The sequence below is a fragment of the Dromiciops gliroides genome, chromosome 1 (assembly GCF_019393635.1).
Source record: "Dromiciops gliroides isolate mDroGli1 chromosome 1, mDroGli1.pri, whole genome shotgun sequence".
NCBI lineage: Eukaryota > Metazoa > Chordata > Mammalia > Microbiotheria > Microbiotheriidae > Dromiciops > Dromiciops gliroides.
Genome location: NC_057861.1, coordinates 537,133,799 through 537,153,389, shown reverse-complemented (window position 1 = coordinate 537,153,389; position 19,591 = coordinate 537,133,799). Strand labels below are relative to the sequence as shown.

Sequence of the window (19,591 nt, the reverse complement as noted above, 5' to 3'; positions counted from 1 at the left end):
GGGTTAAGTGACTTGCCCAGGGTCACACAGCTAGTAAATGTCAAGTGTCTGAGGACAGATTTGAACTCAGGTCCACTACGCCACCTAGCTGCCCCTTGCTGAATTTCTGATGTTAAAATGGTCTTGAAGACAAATCTTTGCCCTCAAAGATAGTGTTGCTAAACTAAATACACCATTAAAATCAGTTATTGTCTTTTGTATAATGTTTGATGATAGATTTACTATCAAACTGCGATATTCCTTCTTACCAGGATCATTGTATCAAATAATGTTTTTTCATTCTGTCATTAGATCTTATCACTGTAGCTCAGCCTGCTGATATTGTGATAAAGAGCAGTAAATCTAGTGCAAAATAAAAGTATCGCATGTTTTAGAAACCAAGAATCAGAATTGTAACTTTACATTTCAAGGATCGTGATTTCGTCCATGTTGATACACCTTCTGCCAAGGCAGATAGCAACTCTTCTCTGTCTTAGTTTATAGTTTTTCAGAATACAAATGAAATTTCAGCACCCAAGCTGGTGGTTACCTCTCTAAATTTGCTTAGACTGGTCCATGGATTACATGCAAGTCCACCACCACAGCTGTCTTCAAAACCTGCTGTAGTTTGAGATTCTCTGGCATAGTCTTTGGAACCCCTGGGCACTAACACATTACAGTAAGATTAGTTCCATGAGAATGGGACTTTGGTAAAGAAAGCGATGCAAAAGGTTAAGGAAATTAGTATTAGTGATTTTTTTATCCTGATTTACAAATGGATTTGAAAAGGAGTTCTTCCTTCAAAAAAAAAAAGGTATCAAAATTCATATAAATTTTAAAGAACAATTATGCTTATTTTTTTAAAAAAATTATAAAAGTATTTTATTATTTTCCAGTTACATGTAGAGATAGTTTTCAACATTTGTTTTTATAAGATTACTAGTTTCAGGGGCTAGGTAGTGCAGTGGATAGAGCACCAGCCCTGGATTCAGGAGGACCTGAGTTTAAATCTGGCCTCAGCCACTTAACACTTACTAGTTGTGTGACCCTGGGCAAGTCACTTAAACCCAATTGCCTCACCAAAAAAAAAAAAATTAAAATTAAAATTACTAGTTTCAAATTTTTTCCCTCCCTCCCCTCTCTCCCCCCCTCCCAAGACATCAGGTAATCTGATATAGGTTTTATATGTACAATAACATTAAACATATTTCTGCATTAGTCATGTTATAAGAGAAGAATCAGAGCAAAAAGGAAAAACCTTAAAAAAGAAAACAGCACCGAAAACAAGAGAAATAGTATGGTTCAGTCTGCATCCATATTCCACAGTTCTTTTTTTTTTCTTTTTCTTTTCTGGATTTGGAGAGCATTTTCCATCATGAGTCCTTTGAGACTATCTTGGACCATTATATTGCTGAGAAGAGTCAAGTCTATCACAGTTGATCAACACATAATGTGGTTGATACTTTGTACATTGTTCCCCTGGTTCTGTTCATCTCACTCATCATCAGTTCATGCAAGTCCTTCCAGGTTTCTCTGAACTCCTCCTGCTCATTGTTTCTTACAGCACAATAGAATTCCATTACATTCATATACCACAACTTGTTCAGCCATTCCCCAGTTGATGAGCAACTCCTCAATTTCCAATTCCTTGCCACCACAAAAAGAGCAGCTATAAATATTTTTGTACATGTGGGTCCTTTTCCCTTTTTTATGATCTCTTTGGGAAAAAGACCCAAGAGTGGTATTGCTGGGTCAAGGGGTATGTACAACTTTATAGCCCTTTGGGCATAATTCCAGATTGCTCTTCAGAATGGTTGAATCAGTTCTCAGCTCCACCAACAATGCATTAGTGTTCCAATTTTTCCACAGCTTCTCCAACATTTATTATTTTCCTTTTTTGTCATATTAGCCAATCTGATAGGTGTTAGGTGGTACCTCAGAGTTGTTTTAATTTGCATTTCTCTAATTAATAGTGATTTAGAACATTTTTTCATATGGCAATAGATAGCTTTGATTTCTTCATCAGAAAACTGCCTGTTCATATCCTTTGCCCATTTTTCAACTGGGGAATGACTTGGATTCTTATAAATTTGATTTAGTTCCTTATATACTTTAGAAATGAGGCCTTTATCAGAAGTACTGGCTATAAAAATCATTTTCTGTCTCCCTTCTAATTTTGGATGCATTGCTTCTGTTTGTACAAAACCTTTTTAATGTAATTAAAATAATCCATTTTGCATTTCATAATTTTCTTTGTCTCTTGTTTGGTCATAAACTGTTCTCCTTTCCAAAGATCTGAAAGGTAGACTATTCCTTCCTCTCTTAATTTACCTATGGTATCACCTAAATTATGTATGTACCCATTTTAAATATATATATATATATATATATTTTTTTTTTTTTTTGGTGGGGCAATGAGGGTTAAGTGACTTGCCCAGGGTCACCCAGCTAGTGTCAAGTGTCTGAGGTGAGATTTGAACTCAGGTCCTCCAGAATCCAGGTCTGGTGCTTTATCCACTGCTCCACCTAGCTGCCCTGATTATGTACCCATTTTGACCTTATTTTAGTATAAGGTGTAAGATGTTGGTCTATGCTTAATTTCTGCCATACTCTCTTCCAGTTTTCCCAGAAGTTTTTGTCAAATACTGAGTTCCTATCCCAGAAGCTGGAGTCTTTGGGTTTATCAAACAGTACATTACTAAAGTAATTTACTACTGTGTCTCCTGTGCCTAGCCTATTCCATTGATCTTCCACTCTATTTCTTAGCCAGTACCAAATAGTTTTGTTTTTGTTTTTTTGTTTTAAATTTTGCAGGGCAATGAGGGTTAAGTGACTTGCCCAGGGTCACACAGCTAGTTGTGTCAAGTGTCTGAGGCTAGATTTGAACTCAGGTCCTCCTGAATCCAAGGCCAGTGCTTTAACACTGCGCCACCTAGCTGCCCCCATTTTTGTTGTTGTTGTTGTTGTTGTTGTTTTTAACCAAATAGTTTTGATGACTGCTGCTTTATAGTAGAGCTTCAGATTTGGTACAGCTAACCCACCTTCCTGTGCATTTTTTTTTCATTAGTTCTCTTGATATTCTTGACCTTTTGTTTTTCCAGATGAATTTTATTATTTTTTCTAGCTCTATAAAATAATTTTTAGGTAGTCTGATTGGTATGGCACTGAATAGGTAAATTAATTTAGGTAGAATTGTCATTTTTATTATATTAGCTTGGCCTATTCTTGAGCAATTGATTTTTTCCAATTATTTAGATCTGATTTGATTTGTGTGAAAAGTGTTTTGTAATTATGTTCATAGAGTTCCTGAATTTGTCTTGGCAAGTAGACTCCCAAGTATTTTATTGTCTACCATGAAATTTCTCTATCTCTTGCTGCTGGACTTTGTTGGTCATGTATAGGAATGCTGATGATTTATGTGGATTTATTTTATATCCTGCTACTTTGCTAAAAGTGTTAATTGTTTCAAGTAATTTTTTAGTGGATTCTCTAGGATTCTCTAAGTATAATTATGCTTATTCTTAAAATTATTTATTTCTCATAAAGGGACTTCTGGGTTTTTTTTTCTCTTCAAACCCTGGTCATCTTTTTTGTCTGTTGGTATTTAGAATTCACATTTATACTAGTTATTAGCACTGGTATAGTAACCATTGTTTGCATATAATATGACAGAATTGTATCTTGGTTTTGAATATTGTTAGGTGATTTTAAACTTTTTGAATGGGTTGGATGTGACTAATTCTTTGCAGAATATATTATTTCTGTAACACCTTTCTTTGGATTCTTAGTACTGTACTTTCACAAACCAATCAACAAATTTTTGAGTGCCTTCAGTGTGAAAGGCCCTATATGCAAATAACTGGCCCATACTTGCCACAAATAAATATGGGAATTGGGGTAAATCAGATCTGTAAAAATGGAGGTGTTTGGATTATGTCAGTGCTTTTTAACATAGCTTATACTGCAGATTGCTCTACAGTGTCTCATTTTTCTACCATGGATCATTTCAAATAGAAGGGCTTTCAGGAGGTTGAAGGTTCATCCCAGAGCTGCCTATCTTACATACAGGGTTATGGAATTCAAAGGTCATACCACAGGTGCAGCTAGGTGGCGCAGTGGATAGAACACCCACCCTGGAGTAAGTATCAAGTGTCTGAGTCCAGATTTGAACTCAAGTCCTCCTGAATCCAGGGCTGGTGCTTTATCCACTGCACCACCTAGCTGCCCCAGGTAGTTTTTTTTTTCCCCTGGTAATTGTGGTTTTTTGTTTTTTTTTTTTAGTGAGGCAATTGGGGTTAAGTGACTTGCCCAGGGTCACACAGCTAGTAAGTGTTAGGTGTCTGAGGTCAGATTTGAACTCAGGTACTCCTGACTCCAGGGCCAGCGGTCTATCCACTGCGCCACCTAGCTGCCCCGGTAATTGTTTTTAAAAGAATAAAATGTATTTCCCCAATGAAACAAACGTATCTAGTATAGACTAATGTGTTCATTTTGTTAGATGCTCCTTCAGAGTCTGAGGAGAGTCTTTAAGTTTTTCCAAGTGAGAGCACCAAGTAAAAACTGTTGGAAACATAAGGAATGTTTATAATCAGTAATTTGAAAAAGTTAGATGGATACATCCCGGGGACTAACATGTTTTTAGAGCAGTATGTTTGTTTTAACTATGACTTCACAGTTGAATTGAGTTAATTTTCTTGTTTTGCACAATACCCTTTCTCACTATCCATTTGTTATTGTTTGCAAGTACAATAGTGACCTTGTCTTTGCTTCTTTGTATGAGCAATTAAAAAATAAAACCAGCCACTGTAGAGTGTTTCTAGCCATAACAATGTTAGATTATGTTTGGGTTTTTTTTTTAAAGGTGATTGCAACGCTTGGGAACCTTTGCTTCAGTTCTCACAAAATCTAAACTTTATTAGATGTTCTGCATTTTCTCCTGGAATTTTTATTTTTTAATTATAAATCTACATTTTCAAATCTAATTTTTCATGACTAATTGTTTCTTACAATATCCCAGATCTGTGTTGACAGGCTTATGGAAATGACCTTTAAGTCACTGTTAATAAACTTTGTGTTCACATATAATTAATATCCTTTCAAATGAAGGTATGCCCAAATCTGAGGTTTAGACAATGTTAGAATTATAATTTGTTTATTTTTTAAGAAAACAAGGTGAAAAACACAACCACGAAATCTGTTGACCATATTGTTTCCAGATAGCTCCTTAATACTGCAAGTTTCCTATTATACACTATGCCGATGTCTTTGAAGCATTTAAGCCTTTGTGGGCCATTGCAATGATTAGAAGGTCATTTATGGTCTTCAAGACAGTTATTTACTAGAACATAATGCTGCAAAAAGAGCAAGTTCACGCTTGACGTGTATCTGACAATCACATTCAGGAATCCCCAGGAGCAAGATTACTTTGTGACAGTGGGTTCCGGAATGCTTCTTTGAAATTATTTTTCTGTCAAAATTGTTTTCCTTTCCAATGCTTGAGTGAAAGGGGAAGCACTTCTTCATAATGATGAGTGACCTGCCAGGTCTGTTTCATGCAAGAGAATAGAATCAAATCATTGCTTTTACTCTCTTTGGGATGCAAGTAGAATCCCCTTTTAATGCATGTCGTCTTCACGTTCAGTTTTTTATAATGGGACTTTGTGTAGTCTCACTCCATGACCGACAGCCCTGACTACCATTGCTTTTTTTTGATGTGTATTAATTCCAGCTTTGGAAAGGAGAAAGGTTCTAAGGTGTGATATATCTTAAATTGCAGACAGCAAAGGAATGTTGGATTTGGGGGGCAGCTTTAAAGTAGATTGTCAAGTTCTGTTGACTGCTTTTGAGTCTTGGCCACTGTGTTAGATTGGAACTGTTAATGAAGGAAGGGATAAAAGACTGTCCTCCACCCCTAACTTGACCTCCTGTTGCTGAGTCATCTTCTATACATTTATTCATATGCCCTTGCTTTGGAACCTTTCAAACATTTCTTTAACCCATCACTCTTCTGCCCACTAGTTAGTGTTTTCAAATGTGAAGAGACCTCATATGTATTCTTTTTTTAATTACTCACAATAGACAGTGCTTCAGTCCATAACAATGTTGGGCTATGTTTAAAAAAAGAATCCATTTCAGTGCTCAGAGCCCTTTGTCTCAATCCTCACAATGTCATTGATTCCTAATGACTTTCCTGGTAGGCATATGAAGAAAGAAGAAAACTGAAAGAATCATGGAGGTGTTACGGGATCTCATCTTTGAGTCTTACTGTCCTTCAACTTTAAGCATCACCAAATTGAATTAATGTTGGGCTTCCTCAGAATGATACTAATTGTATAATAAAGTAGATGGAAAGTAACAAATGACTTGAAAACATGACATCATAAAACTTTATGTGATCAGGATACATGAATATTCTTCAATACAGTTTAGACGTTGTTATGTACGTAATAAATACTGATCTGTAAAATAGTTTTCTAAAAGAAGAAAATTTTATTAGCCATGAAAATTAAATAACAGTACAATTATTACACTAAATCATTTGAAATAAGGAAGTCTTTTAAGGCATAGAATGTACTGTTTTTACATTGTCTTAAAATAGTAAATGAAAAGGTGTGGAGTGGGATGGAAAGAGGAATAGTAGGGAGTTATTTCCACATGAACGATGTTAGAAAAGGTCATTTGACCAAATAAGGTTGTTGCAAGGTTTTATGACTTTAAGATGGTTTTTGTTGTTCATTTGTTTCACTTGTGTCTGAATCTTTGTGACCCCATTTGAGGTTTTCTTGGCAAAGATACTGGAGTGGTTTGGTATTTCCTTCTCCATCTCATTTTTTTTTTTTTTTAGTGAGGCAATTGGGGTTAAGTGACTTGCCCAGGGTCACACAGCTAGTAAGTGTTAAGGGTCTGAGGCTGGATTTGAACTCAGGTACTCCTGATTCCAGGGCCATTGCTCTATCCACTGCCCCACCTAGCTGCCCCTTCTCCATCTCATTTTACAGATAACTGAGGCAAACAGTTAAGTGAACTGCTCAGGGTCACATAGTTAGTAGATGTCTGAGGCCAAATTTGAACTCAGGTCTTCCTGATTCCAAGTCCCAGCACTCTATCCACTGTGCCCCCCCCCATGTAGCTGCCAAGATGGTTTTGGTTATGCTGTATCATTTATGTATTGAAGAATGAATAGTGGTTTGGTTGTACCTTCTTTAGGTATTTATATACAACAGATTTTAGAAGAATTTTTAGAACTATTTCATATAAATCTCTTGAATTTCTGATTTCACAGTTGTTAACTATGTCTCTAGGCACTTAACGTCTCCCGACTTACAGTTAGAGAAATTGGGGCTTGGAGCAATGATTCTCCCAAAGGCACACAGTGAACCATTTTAGAGGAGTGAATTGATTTTGAATTTCTAATGTTGAATTCAGTTTTGTACCATATGAGTTTCTACATCGTTGAAGTATTCATTGCAAGTCTTAGATCATTAATGTGAGAAATGGTAGTTGTCTCCTCTCATTGAGGATATAACGGTCAATCATACTCCCTCCTGACCTGTTTATAGGACAAAGGTCTCAGATCCCCTCCTCCCCCTTTGGCTGGACAAAAACCCACATGTTGTTCAAGGAGACCTGGTCTCAGTAAGGTCCGCTCTGGAGTTGGTCCATATAAAGAAGAGGGATGGGAATACTGCGTTCCGATTAGCTAGTTTTTGCATGTAGATTGTAACCCTTGAGCTAATCAGACCAATGATGAAAGGGGAGGGTCCAATCACATTAGGATTAGGACCTTTCTTTGCACCCACTAGCTGCACACTAGGGTGCCTCCTCATGAGAAGGAAATAAAAGAGCCTTTGTTAATCACAGCTGAGTTCCTGAGAATTATTGAGAAGAGGATTAACTTTGATTCTGAGGATTTCACTGTTATTAAGTGGGGGAGCTCAGGAGGTTGTCTCACAGAGTTCTTTATGGCTTTAATTTAGACAAATTTTTATTGGTAGTTTTGTGATGAGAAAAAGCAGGAACTGGGAATAGACACGGCTAGATAGACAAAAATTTGTTTTTCCTTTTGCCCCTGAGCCAAAATTAGAACTTTGATCTTCAGGGGTGAGAGGTAATACCATTTTATTGCTTAGTAGGTGGTTTTCTTCTCCTACCTCTTAAGTTTTAGTTTATAGTCAAGATGTGAACTTTTTTTTTTTTGTGGGGGCAACTGCGGGATAAGTGATTTGCCCAGGGTCACACAGCTAATGTCAAGTATCTGAGGCTGCATTTGAATCCAGGGCTGGTGCATTATCCACTGTGCCACCTAGCTGCCCCCTGACTGTTACCTTTTGTTGGAGCTTTTTTTGGGGGGGGGGGACAGGGCAACGAGGGGTTAAGTGACTTGCCCAGGGTCACACAGCTACTAAGTGTCAAGTGTCAGAAGCCAGATTTGAACTAAGGACCTCCTGAATCCCTGAATCTAGAGCTGGTTGCTTTATTCACTGAGCCACCTAGCTGCCTGACCCTTCCCCCCCCTCCCCTGTTACATTTTGATTCCCTTTTGAATATCCCCTTTTTCACCCTTCCGGGCCTCCAGTGCATTTTATTTCTAGCATTGGATTTGTAACATCAATTATTTCTCCTTGGTATCATGTACATTCAGAAATTAAACCTGTTAACCATTTTATTTTGGTTCTGTAGTGAAAATAAAGCCATAGGAATTAGCTTTATAAACATTTGCATCACCTCATCTCTTGTTTACTTAAGATTGAATAAATCTTTTAAGCAGTTGTCAGCTGTATTACTTAAAAACTTAACCAGCACCGTTGTTCCCTTTGTACAGTTTTGCTGACTTATGCCTGCTTAAATTGTCTTTTTTCCATGCATTTTGCTTGCTAAAAGTGCTGCAATTATGTTTTCAAAGAAAAGATTAATAGGTGATTGCTGAGCTTTCTGGGCAATTGACCTGGTAGTTTTGAACTCGAGTCCTAAGAAGTTAATAATTGCTTTAGACCTGAGGGTAGGTTCATGTTGTTTACTTTTCCTGCCAAATTGCATCCAACTTTTTTTAAGCTACTATGTAAGAAAGAAAAGCCTGAACTTAAGGTTTCTTTTCTTTCACTTTAACGGCAAACAACAATGCCTGATTTTCTCTCAAAGTGAAATAAATTTAGCTTCTCTCTTTTATGTCATGGAACCCCAGAAGATTTTGGCCCCACTATCTTTTCCTACTTAAAAATGATGAACCCAACACTACAACCACCTTGTGCTTTGATCTCCCAGTGACAACCTTGGGGTCACTAGAAAAGTGAAGATGAAGAATGTTCCCTGCAACAACAGAACACTTGAATGACTTTCCATTGAACAACTATCATCATGCTTAGGAAACAGGTGCAGACAGTTTATTGTAGAAAGAAAAAAATCTTTGACAGTAGGTAGCTGGGGGATAAAATGTCTGAATCCCAAACATCTGAACTAAAGGAACTGTTGAAAGGGAATGGTCAAAAAGAATCCCCCTCCCCCCTTTAAAAAAAATGCTTCTGGTCACATAGGATTCTCCTCCATTATTTATCTTTGTAGAAAGTTAATTTTTTTGGACAGCTTTTTACCATTTGTTGTTACTTCTTATGATTCTAATGATTTTCTCCCGCAAATTGAAATTGGAGGTAATTTACTGTATTGGATATTTTATAAATTTTTACATAGATTTTGTAGCTCCAACACTCTGCTTAAGATATATGTGTGAGTATATGCATGTGCTTACAGACATATATTTATAAAGCAGATAGTTTCGACAGACGAAGGAGGGATGAAACAGGTGGCAAATCGATCAAGCTGGTTGTCAAAACAATCACTTTTGTGAACTTAAAAAAAAATTCAATCTGCTGTTTTTCAAATTGTCTTTTGTTATGTAAGCACAGCCTGAGATTGTCCAATGGGAAAAGGCAAATGGTGGATTTTAAAAAAGCAATACATTAATTTAAATAGTAAATAAGATGTGAATCATTTCAAAGAAACTCCTAACTTGCTATAAGTATTAAAAGGAGAAAAGTAGGAAATGGGGGAAATTGTTAGTAAATATTATTTTTAAGAGAAATACTTAAAAAATCTTCACTTTCTTGTTTTAGTTACTGTTTTTTGGAAATGTTGGGTTTTTTATGACCTCAAAAAGAAAACCTGTATGTTCAGCACTTATTGTTTAAAATATCTATATAATTGTCCTTTATGTCAATGGGAAAAATTTGCACACATACATCTTGAAGCAAAATTTGTCCTTTTGCCTTAATAGTATACTTATGAGAAAACCCATGGAAGAGCACACAGAAGTTAAAACAACATTTTTCTTTTCACCATCTCCATTGGTTTTTAGTTATCCTGTTCATATACACACTTATCCATGTTTCTTAAAATTGTAATTTTATCTATCCTCAACCGACATTTACTGTTCTATGGTTAGAAGATGATTAAAGAAGGAGTGGTATTGCTTATAAATCTAACCTATTATTAATATTTTAAAATATTGCATTGTTTCTCCTGAGTTTAGTTTATGGATAATTTTTTAAAATTGTTTTTTAATTGTATTTTTTTCCTTCCAGTGATTCGTCCAGTGTTGGGATGTCGGGAACTTGTTTTCAGAAACCTCTCCAAAATTCTCCCAGCCATATGTAATGATATAACAGACTGGGTAGTAGGAAATCGAGTAAAATCAGCTCAGCTTCTGACTGTCTTGTTACTCCATGCAGAAGATCATATTACACAGCACCTAGAAATAGTGCTCAGAACCCTTTACCAGGCTTGCTCAGATGATGAAAAGGCTGTGGTTAGCAATGTAAGTTAAATTTTTTTTATTATATACTTTTCCTTAAGCATAAAAATAAGTTTGGTTCCTCTAAGCAATAAATTTTTTAGAATAATATTATTTAGGCTTTAATTTCAGCACTCTACTAATATAAAAAGTATACATACACTCATGGAATTATTATATATTTTGAGATAACATTTAGTGATAGTGATTACACATCATTATCTGGGTTTGGCTGATAAGACCAATCTATATCCATTCATTGTTCTATATAGAATTTTTTTTTTTTAAGTGAGGCAATTGGGGTAAGTGACTTGCCCAGGGTCCACAGCCAGTAAGTGTTAAGTGTCCGAGGCCGAATATTGAACTCAGGTACTCCTGGCTCCAGGGCCGGTGCTCTATCCACTGCGCCACCTAGCTGCCCCTCTATATAGAATTTTAATGAGAAAATGAAGATTAACGCAAAGTGTATCACAGTGTCACAATGAAATTAACTTAAAGTATATTACAGAGATTATTTTCCTCCCTTTTCCTGGTCCTTTTGTGGTTTCATAGGTGATTAAGTACATTATTTTCTGAGTGTGTCGATAGATGTGAAATCAAATTAGTCACTTTTCCTTCCTGATAAAAACTATTTTGGTAAGGGACTTAGTAAAGTTGAAGATTGAATTACTATACGTGGATCTCAATTATGCATTATATTTTTGTCCTCCATTCTAGTATTAAGAATTGACTCATGAGCAGCTGGGTGGCACAGTGGATAAAGCAACAGCTCTGATTCAGAAGGATCTGAATTCAAATCTGGCCTCAGCCACTTGACACTTAATAGCTGTGTGACCCATGGCAAGTCACTTAACCCCTCATTGCCCAGCAAAAAAAAAAAAAAAAAAAGAAAGAATGGACTCTTTGGTGTTCCTAAAATTACCAGTATTGATGAAGTGTCCTGGCTATGACAGTTTTGTAGCTTGTGGTATATAGTAAAACTTATAAAAACTTCAATTTAAATTGTTGATTTTAGTGTTAGCTATCATATACACTGATGTCATATAACCTAAAATCATGATCTTTGTAGTGGAGTTTCTGATCTTACAGCTGACCATCTAGAACCAATTAGCTCAGTTAATAGGAATACCATGGGGAGCTCAATCACACATGGGACCAGTTGGTTCTACTATGTTCATAGACATAGTTAGCCACTGACTCTAGCCAGTCAGTTTATAAATTTGGAAACTATAAATGAATTGGTACCAATCAGTCAATCCCAGGGAGAAAAAAAATGTCAAAATATGATTACTGATAGTATACTATTATGGTATGGTGATTTTTAGTCAGTAAGTAAACATTAATTAAATACCTACTGTGTGCTATTTTTTGTGCTATGTGCTAGGGATAGAAAAAGAGACAAAAAACAGTTCCTATCTTCAAGGAACTTCCAATCTGCTGGGGATTAATCAATACCATCTTCCATGTATAAAGAATAATTGTAATTAAAATGAAAATATTTTATTTGCCTTCATCTGTAGTACACATCAGTGAATGCATATTTCTAAGTATACAGGTGAGTACCTATTTTTAAAGAAGCAGCATTTTTCAATTCCTTTCAAATTTTTATAGAGTCAGAATAACTTGGATTGAAGCTTACTTTGTCTTTCTAAAAATCTTCCACTAAGGAGAACTCCAGAATTCCTAATGTTTTTCTTTTGTCATTCTCAAGAAAGATTACACTTAATAATGTTGGTAAGGACTATGTCATTCATTCCATCTGTACTATATTAAAGATAAATGATAAATAGATTTTCATTATTTATGTAATATACATAATCTTCAAAATATCAAAAATTGTAGATACAGGGTGAGAAGAGGATAGATAGTAGGTATAAATAGACTGTAATGGTGTCATTATAAAAGTGTATCAGAAAGAATTTGATTGGTTGTGAAGGAAGAGTTGGGGATGTTGGTAGACAGCTTGAATGCTGTCTTACCAGCCATAGAATAAATGCACAATCTAGAACAAGGATTCTTAACCTTTTTTTGTATCATCACCACCCACCCTGTCGCAGTCTGGTAAAGTCTGTGGGCTCCATCTCAGAATAATAATATAAATAAATAAAATAAAACACAGAGTATTCCAGCAAACCAATTATATTGGAAATATATTATTATAGTGGTGAGGATTTTGTTGTTGTTGTTGGTTTTTGGTTTTTTTTTTTTGCAGGCAATGAGGGTTAAGTGACTTGCCCAGGGTCACACAGCTAGTAGTGTCAAGTGTCTGAGGCCCGGATTTGAACCAGGTACTCCCTGAATCCAGGGCCGGTGCTCTATCCACTACGCCACCTAGCCACCCCCTGTGTGTTTTTTTTTTTTTAAATAAGTTCAGAGACCCTAGGTTAATTGCCCACCTTAGGGGAAGGTCTTCAAAATGTTGAGGAGACAGAAATTCTTTGGTGGCTTTTGGAAGAGCATAGACAAGAAGTTCTCAGAATGGGAAATCATAGAAGTTTTGCAGTCTCTACCAGGAGAGTGAGTAACCACATTAGTAAGCTCACAGGTTCATTCCAGTAAATTACATCTGTAGATTTGTTATATAAAGAAAGTTTGTGGCAATCCACTTTGACAGGGTATTTTAATAGTTTAGCCTTAAATGCTTTCTAACTGAAGCATTACCGATAGTTTAAAAACAATATATATCTCTCTCTGTCTCAGTCTCCATCTCTATATATATCTTGTCTCAGAATCACCAGATTTAAGTGTATTGAAGCAGCAAGTTTTATGTTTAAAAAATTATTATAATTGTGTACCCCTTTTTGGTTAATTTCACTTTTTGTTAAAGAGAAAACTTAAAAAAAAAATTTTTTTTAGAAGGGCAATGAGGTTTAAGTGACTTGCCCAGGGTCACATAGCCAGTAAGTGTCAAGTGTCTAAGGTCGGATTTGAACTCAGGTCCTCCTGACTCCAAGGCCGGTACTCTATCCACTGCACCTCCTAGCTGCCCAAGAGAAAACTTTTAAATGAAGTATAATGTCATTCATTAATTTGGTGGTCAGAGTTAGGGAGTAGTCTAGACCTGTCATTTCATAGATGGAGCAAATTGCTTTGTGTAGATACTCCCTCTCTTAAGCAGTTCAACAACTTGTAACATCATTTTAGAGGGTTTTCTAGAGCATTGAGATGTTATGTGAAATGCTCATGATAATGCATGTAATCTGTGTCAGAGACAAGACTCATAAAAAGGTCTTCTAACTTTCAGGTTAGTGTTCTATCCACTATGCCATGTAGCCTTTGTCTATCTCATGAAGTACAGTATTAATGTTTAGATTGATTTATAATTAAAATAGTTTTTCAAACATGTAAACTTAATGAATTTAACTGGTGTCCTTAATTCAACAAATTTATTAAGTATCTCTTACAGGTAGGCATTGTGCTAAGGATACAAAGAAGAAAAAAAATTATAAATTCCTTTCCTTCAAGAAATTTATATTCTCCTAGAAGGAATACGGAATATGTTTCACAAAGCTTTTAAATTTTATGTAATTAAAATTGGACCGTGTCCCCCTCTATGATCCTCTCTATCCCTTCTTTGGTCATGAACTCTTCCCATGTCCATAGATCAGAAAGGTAATTTCTTCATTGCCCTTCAGATTTATGATGTTGCCCTATATGTCTACATCATGTACCATTTGGAGTAAGGAATATAGCATGTAAAAATATTATATCATAAATTATGATGTGATATGGTCAAGGTAGAGAACCAAACAAAATGGTGGAGAAAAATGTGAGGAAGGCGAGAATATTTTTAGTTGAGATGTGGAATTAAGGATATTTTACCTGAGCCACACCATGAAGGAGAAAAAGGATTAAGAAAGGTGGAAATAGGGGCAGCTAGGTGGCGCAGTGGATACAGCACTGGCCCTGGATTCAGGAGGACCTGAGTTCAAATCTGACCTCAGACACTTAACATTACTTGCTGTGTGACCCTGGGCAAGTCACTTACCCTACATTACCCTGAAAAAAAAAACAAAACGAAAAACAAACAAACAAAAAGAAAGGTAGAAATAATAGAGAACAGTCTACATATTCTGTTGACTTCTGTAAGGGCATGAAAGGGAGCAAATGGCCTGCCAATTTTAGAGAAAATAGCAATGTAGTTTAACTAGCATAAAGGATACAAGAAGAGGAACTATAGGAAATAAGGCTCTTACAGGAGCTTCTAAATGCTTCCGCAGTTTTCCCTTCCTCATGCTCTCCGCTGAGAGCCTTGCCTCTTACTTTATTGAGAAAATTGAAGCTATTTGTTGTCATGGGCTTCCTTTCCTCTCCATCTCTTCATCTCAAAAGCCCTTAACATTATCCCCTCTTCTCTCCTACTTTTTTCCAGTCTCTGATAATACAGTGGACCTCCTTAACAAGGTGAACCTCATTATGCACATGTACTTTTGATCCCATATTACAGCAGATTGCCTTATCAATTATCCCCTTCCCCCACTTATTATTCAACCTCTCCCTATTTGTTCTTTTTCCTGCTACCTCTAAACATGCCCAGGTCTCCTAATCCTTTAAAAAAAAATCACTTTCACTAAAAACCTACCATTCCTTCAAGCTATCAATTTTTTATCTTTCTTACTCTTTTTCAGCCAAACCTTATAGTCTTTTGTTTCTTATCATCTCATTCACTTCTCATACCTTTGTAATTTGGCTTCTGACCTCATCATTCAACTGAAACTGCTCTTTCCAAAGTTACCTTTTAATCACATCACCTTTTTTCACTCTTCATCCATCTTTTTTTTTTTTTTTTTAGTGAGGCAGTTGGGGTTAAGTGACTTGCCCAGGGTCACACAGCTAGAAGTGTCAAGTATCTGAGGCCGGATTGAACTCAGGTCCTCCTGGAATCCAGGGCCGGTGCTCTATCCACTGCACGCCACCTAGCTGCCCCTCTTCATCCATCTTACTTCTCTGCTCCATTGACACTTCTATTTTTCATTCAGCAAAATCCACCTTCTTATGTTCCACCTCCACCCAGCCCAAATTGAGGAGAAAAGAAAAAGAAAATCCATTACAAACATAGAGAGTCAATCAAAACCAATTTGCCACACTAGTTAAAGAATTTGTCTCCTTCTACATTCTTGAGTTCTTCAACCTCTCTCAGGAAGCAGGGGTTAGGTTTGATCATGAGTTTCTCTGGATAATGATCATTACACTGATAAGTGTTTCCTCATTCTTTTAAAGGACTTTGCTTTTACCCTATTGTCATTGTATAGATCTTCCTCCTGGTATGATGTTTCTTTTCTCTCTGCATCAATTCATACAAGGCTTCCCAAGTTCTCAGGATCCTCATCATTTCTTAATGCACACATACTATTCCATCATTATACTACTACCAATTGTTCATCTATTCTTCAGCTGATGGACACCTCCTCCGATTCTCTTTCTTTGCCACCTCAAAAATAGCTATACATGTTTCTGTATGTTCTTAAAAGGTTTGTTTTCCTTAGGACTAATTCTCCCTTAATTGGTCTTGCCTCTAAATCCCCTTTCTCTACTTCTTACCCTTTCTCTTCTATTTCAAGTTTTTCTGCGCTCTGGTCCCGTTATACTCAGTTTGTGCTGAGTAAGTTGTTCATAGTGGTAAGCTTGTGCCATTTGCCTTCTAGAATAATATTCCAAGCTCTCCATACCCCATGAGAGTGAGGGCTGCTGAATTGTGTTTAATGCCCAATTATGGTTCTTCAGTCTTTGAATTCTTTCTTCCTTTTGGCTACTTGAAATACTGCATTTTTTTTTCTTTGACCTAGAAGCTCTGGATTTTGGTCACAATGTTCTTGGAGTTTTCATTTTGGAGTCTCTTTCAGGGATAATTGTTAGATTCTTTTCATTTATGATTTGCCCTTTGGTTCTAAGAAATCTGGGCACTTTGAAGATTTCTTGAAATAGATATCTAACCCCTTTTTTTGTCTCAGTGTTTAATAGTCCCCAGTGATGTTTAAAGATCTTGTTCTTTTTTCCAGGTCAGTTGTTTTTGCTGTGATATATCTTATGTTTTCTTTGTTTTAAATAATTTTTGTTGTCTCATGGAATTATTGGTTTTCATTTGGTTCATTTTGATTTCAGGGAGTTTGTTGCTTGAGCATGGTTTTATACCTTTTGTTTGTACACGCTGTTAATTCTCTTTTTCAATACTTTCTTCCATAGTTCTCATTTGTTTTACATTTTGTTACTCAAGTTCTCCTCATTCCATTTATAAAAACTTTTTTTTAAACTCTTTGTCTCTTGCTTCATCTCTTCCAAGAATTCTTGTTGAGCACAAAGTGCTCATGGATTTGAGCTTGAGGGTCCTTCCCTCCCATAATATCTCTTTCTAGTAGGATTTTTTTTTTTGTTTGCTCATTCTTCCAGCATACTTCCTGACTGAAGACGTGATATTAGAGCTGGGCTCTGCCATACTTCTGGCGGGAAGGTTTGGGCTGGTCCTGTTGCTGCTTTTTTTTAAGGTTTTTTATTGAGTGTTATGTTTTATTTGAGGATCTCAGGGACAGGCTGGGGACCTGCAAGATTTCAGTGTTCCCAAAGTAGCCTGATCCTGAACAAAGTCTGCTGCCCCTCTGGGTCTTAGCTATGCAGGTTCTTGACCTGGAATTTGGCCTGCCAGAGTATATTATTGCTCAGGGACTTCACCTCTATCAGTCAGTCAAGTTCTGTTGGTTTAGAGGACGCAGAATTGTAAGCTTTCCTGGAGTCTGAGATTTCTACCCTGGTTATTCCTCGCAGGCTGGGCTAGCTCTTGGAACAGAGTTCTTGCTCTGCTCTTAGGACCTGAGCCATACTCCTAGCTGTTTGAACTTCCATTTTCTCAATACCTAGGCCTATGGCTTTCCCCCCCAGGGGAACATTACGTGTGCCCATGACCTCTTCTTCTATCTCTCATGTCAGGTCTATGTGTTCATTCATTTATTTCAGTTTAAAAAAATTTAGATTCAAACTCTCTCACTACCCTCTCCCTCCACCCACCCATTGGAAGGTAAGCAATGTGATATCAATTATGCATTAATGCAAAAGTTATTTCCATATTAGCCATATTGCAAAAGAAAAAAAGCAAGAAAAAGGGGGGGGAGGAAATATAAGTGAACAAAGTATGCTTAACTCAGCATTCAGAGTTCATCAGTTCTCTCTCTGTCTACATGTCATAGCATTTATAGCATTGTTCATCATGGGTCCTTTGGAATTGTTTGTAGATCATTGTGTTGATCAGAGCAGCTAAGTTTTTACTTTTGATCATCATTACACTATTGCTGTTACCATGTACACTGTTCTCTTAGTTCTGCTATTTTCACTTTGCTTCAGTTCATATGTTCTCCCATGTTTTACTGAAGCTATTCTGCTCATTATTTCTTATAGCACAATAGTTTTCCATCACAGTCATAGACTACAACTTGTTCAGCCACTCCCTATTTGATGGACAGCCCCATAGTTTCAAATTCTTTGCCATTGGGTCTCCTTCTCAATCCTCCTCCATCTTTGCTGGGAACTGATTAGTGGGCAAACAAAACTGCTGTGTGGCACTTGTCCTCACTGAGTACCCTATGATGGGTGTGGTGGTGCTCTGGTATGGGTCTGGGCTCTCCTCTTGTTCTGTTGTATAGCCTCTCTCTGGCATTGGAGTGCTCCCCATACCAGGTTTGCTCCTTTTCTGACTCTTCTCTAGTGGCCACATATCTATGCTGAACTGGTCTGGAAAAATGACTCACTCTAACATTTCTGGCTTGTCAGATCTGAATTCAGTCTGGTGTATTTTCTAGGTCTTCTTGGAGGAATTTTGTGGAAATGAACTCGACTGTACTATTTTCTACTACTCTACCATCTTGGCTCTGGCCTTCTCTCTGGTTTTTCATACGACTCTGATCTTCCTCCTAGCTAACCACTCCCTCGTTTTTCTTTCCTGTTTATCTTCCATATTGTGCCTCCTAACTACGGGTGTTCTGTAAGGTTTAATCTTAGGCCCTTTTCTGTCCCTACACCCTTTCTGTTGGTAACCTCATCAGATGCCATGGTTTTGATTATCTCAGTGTATTTATTAAGAGCTTACTATATGCCAAGTGCCGGTCTAAGAGGTAAGAGATTAAAAAAACAAAAAAAGATGGTTCGTAGCCCCAAGTGGCTTATATTCTAGCTATGGAAACAACCCGTACAAATGTAAGCATGTAGATAACACATCAGTAGGATATAGACACACAAAGCAAATGCAAGGTAACCTTAGAGGAGGGGAAGTTGCTAACAGAGATGGGGAAGAGGAAAAGCCTCATGCAGAAGGAACCTTGGAACTGAGTCTTGATGGAAACACGGGATTTTAGCAAGCAATGAGAACATTCCAAACTTTTGGGAACATCTAGTGCAAGGGCCTGTGGATGGAGATGGAGTGTCCCAGGGTGAGTGACAAGGAGGCCAGTGTGGCTAGATCATAGAGTGCATGGAGTAATATGTAAGAAGGCAGGGAAGGCAGGATGGTTTCCAGACTGTGGAAGAACTTTAAATTCCAGTTAGGAAAACCCCTTTGGCAGCTGTCCAGAAGAAGGAGCAGAGTGAAGAGAGGCTTGATTGAAGGGGAGCAACTCTAGCTAATGGCAATGAGTTGGTCCTTTTGAGAGACAACAATGGCCTAAACCAGGGTGATGGTCTCTGAGGAGAGAAAAAAGGACATGATAAATGAGAGATATTTGGAGATTAAAAACATCAAGATTTCAATGACTAATTGGAGCTGTGAAGTGAGAATGAAGTCAAGGAGGACACTAAAGTTGTGAATCTTGGTGGTTAGAAGGTGACAGTGCCCTGAATAGTCATTGG

General features: G+C 37.0%; 1 protein-coding gene across 1 annotated transcript in view; it reads left to right on the top strand.

Moving 5' to 3' along the window:
* The window catches only part of DNAAF5 (dynein axonemal assembly factor 5), a 72,858-nt gene that overhangs the window by 18,776 nt on the left and 34,491 nt on the right, over positions 1-19,591 (top strand). The window contains 1 exon segment of the mRNA XM_043978530.1: positions 10,554-10,786. Within this exon segment, the coding sequence (XP_043834465.1) occupies positions 10,554-10,786 (233 nt within the window).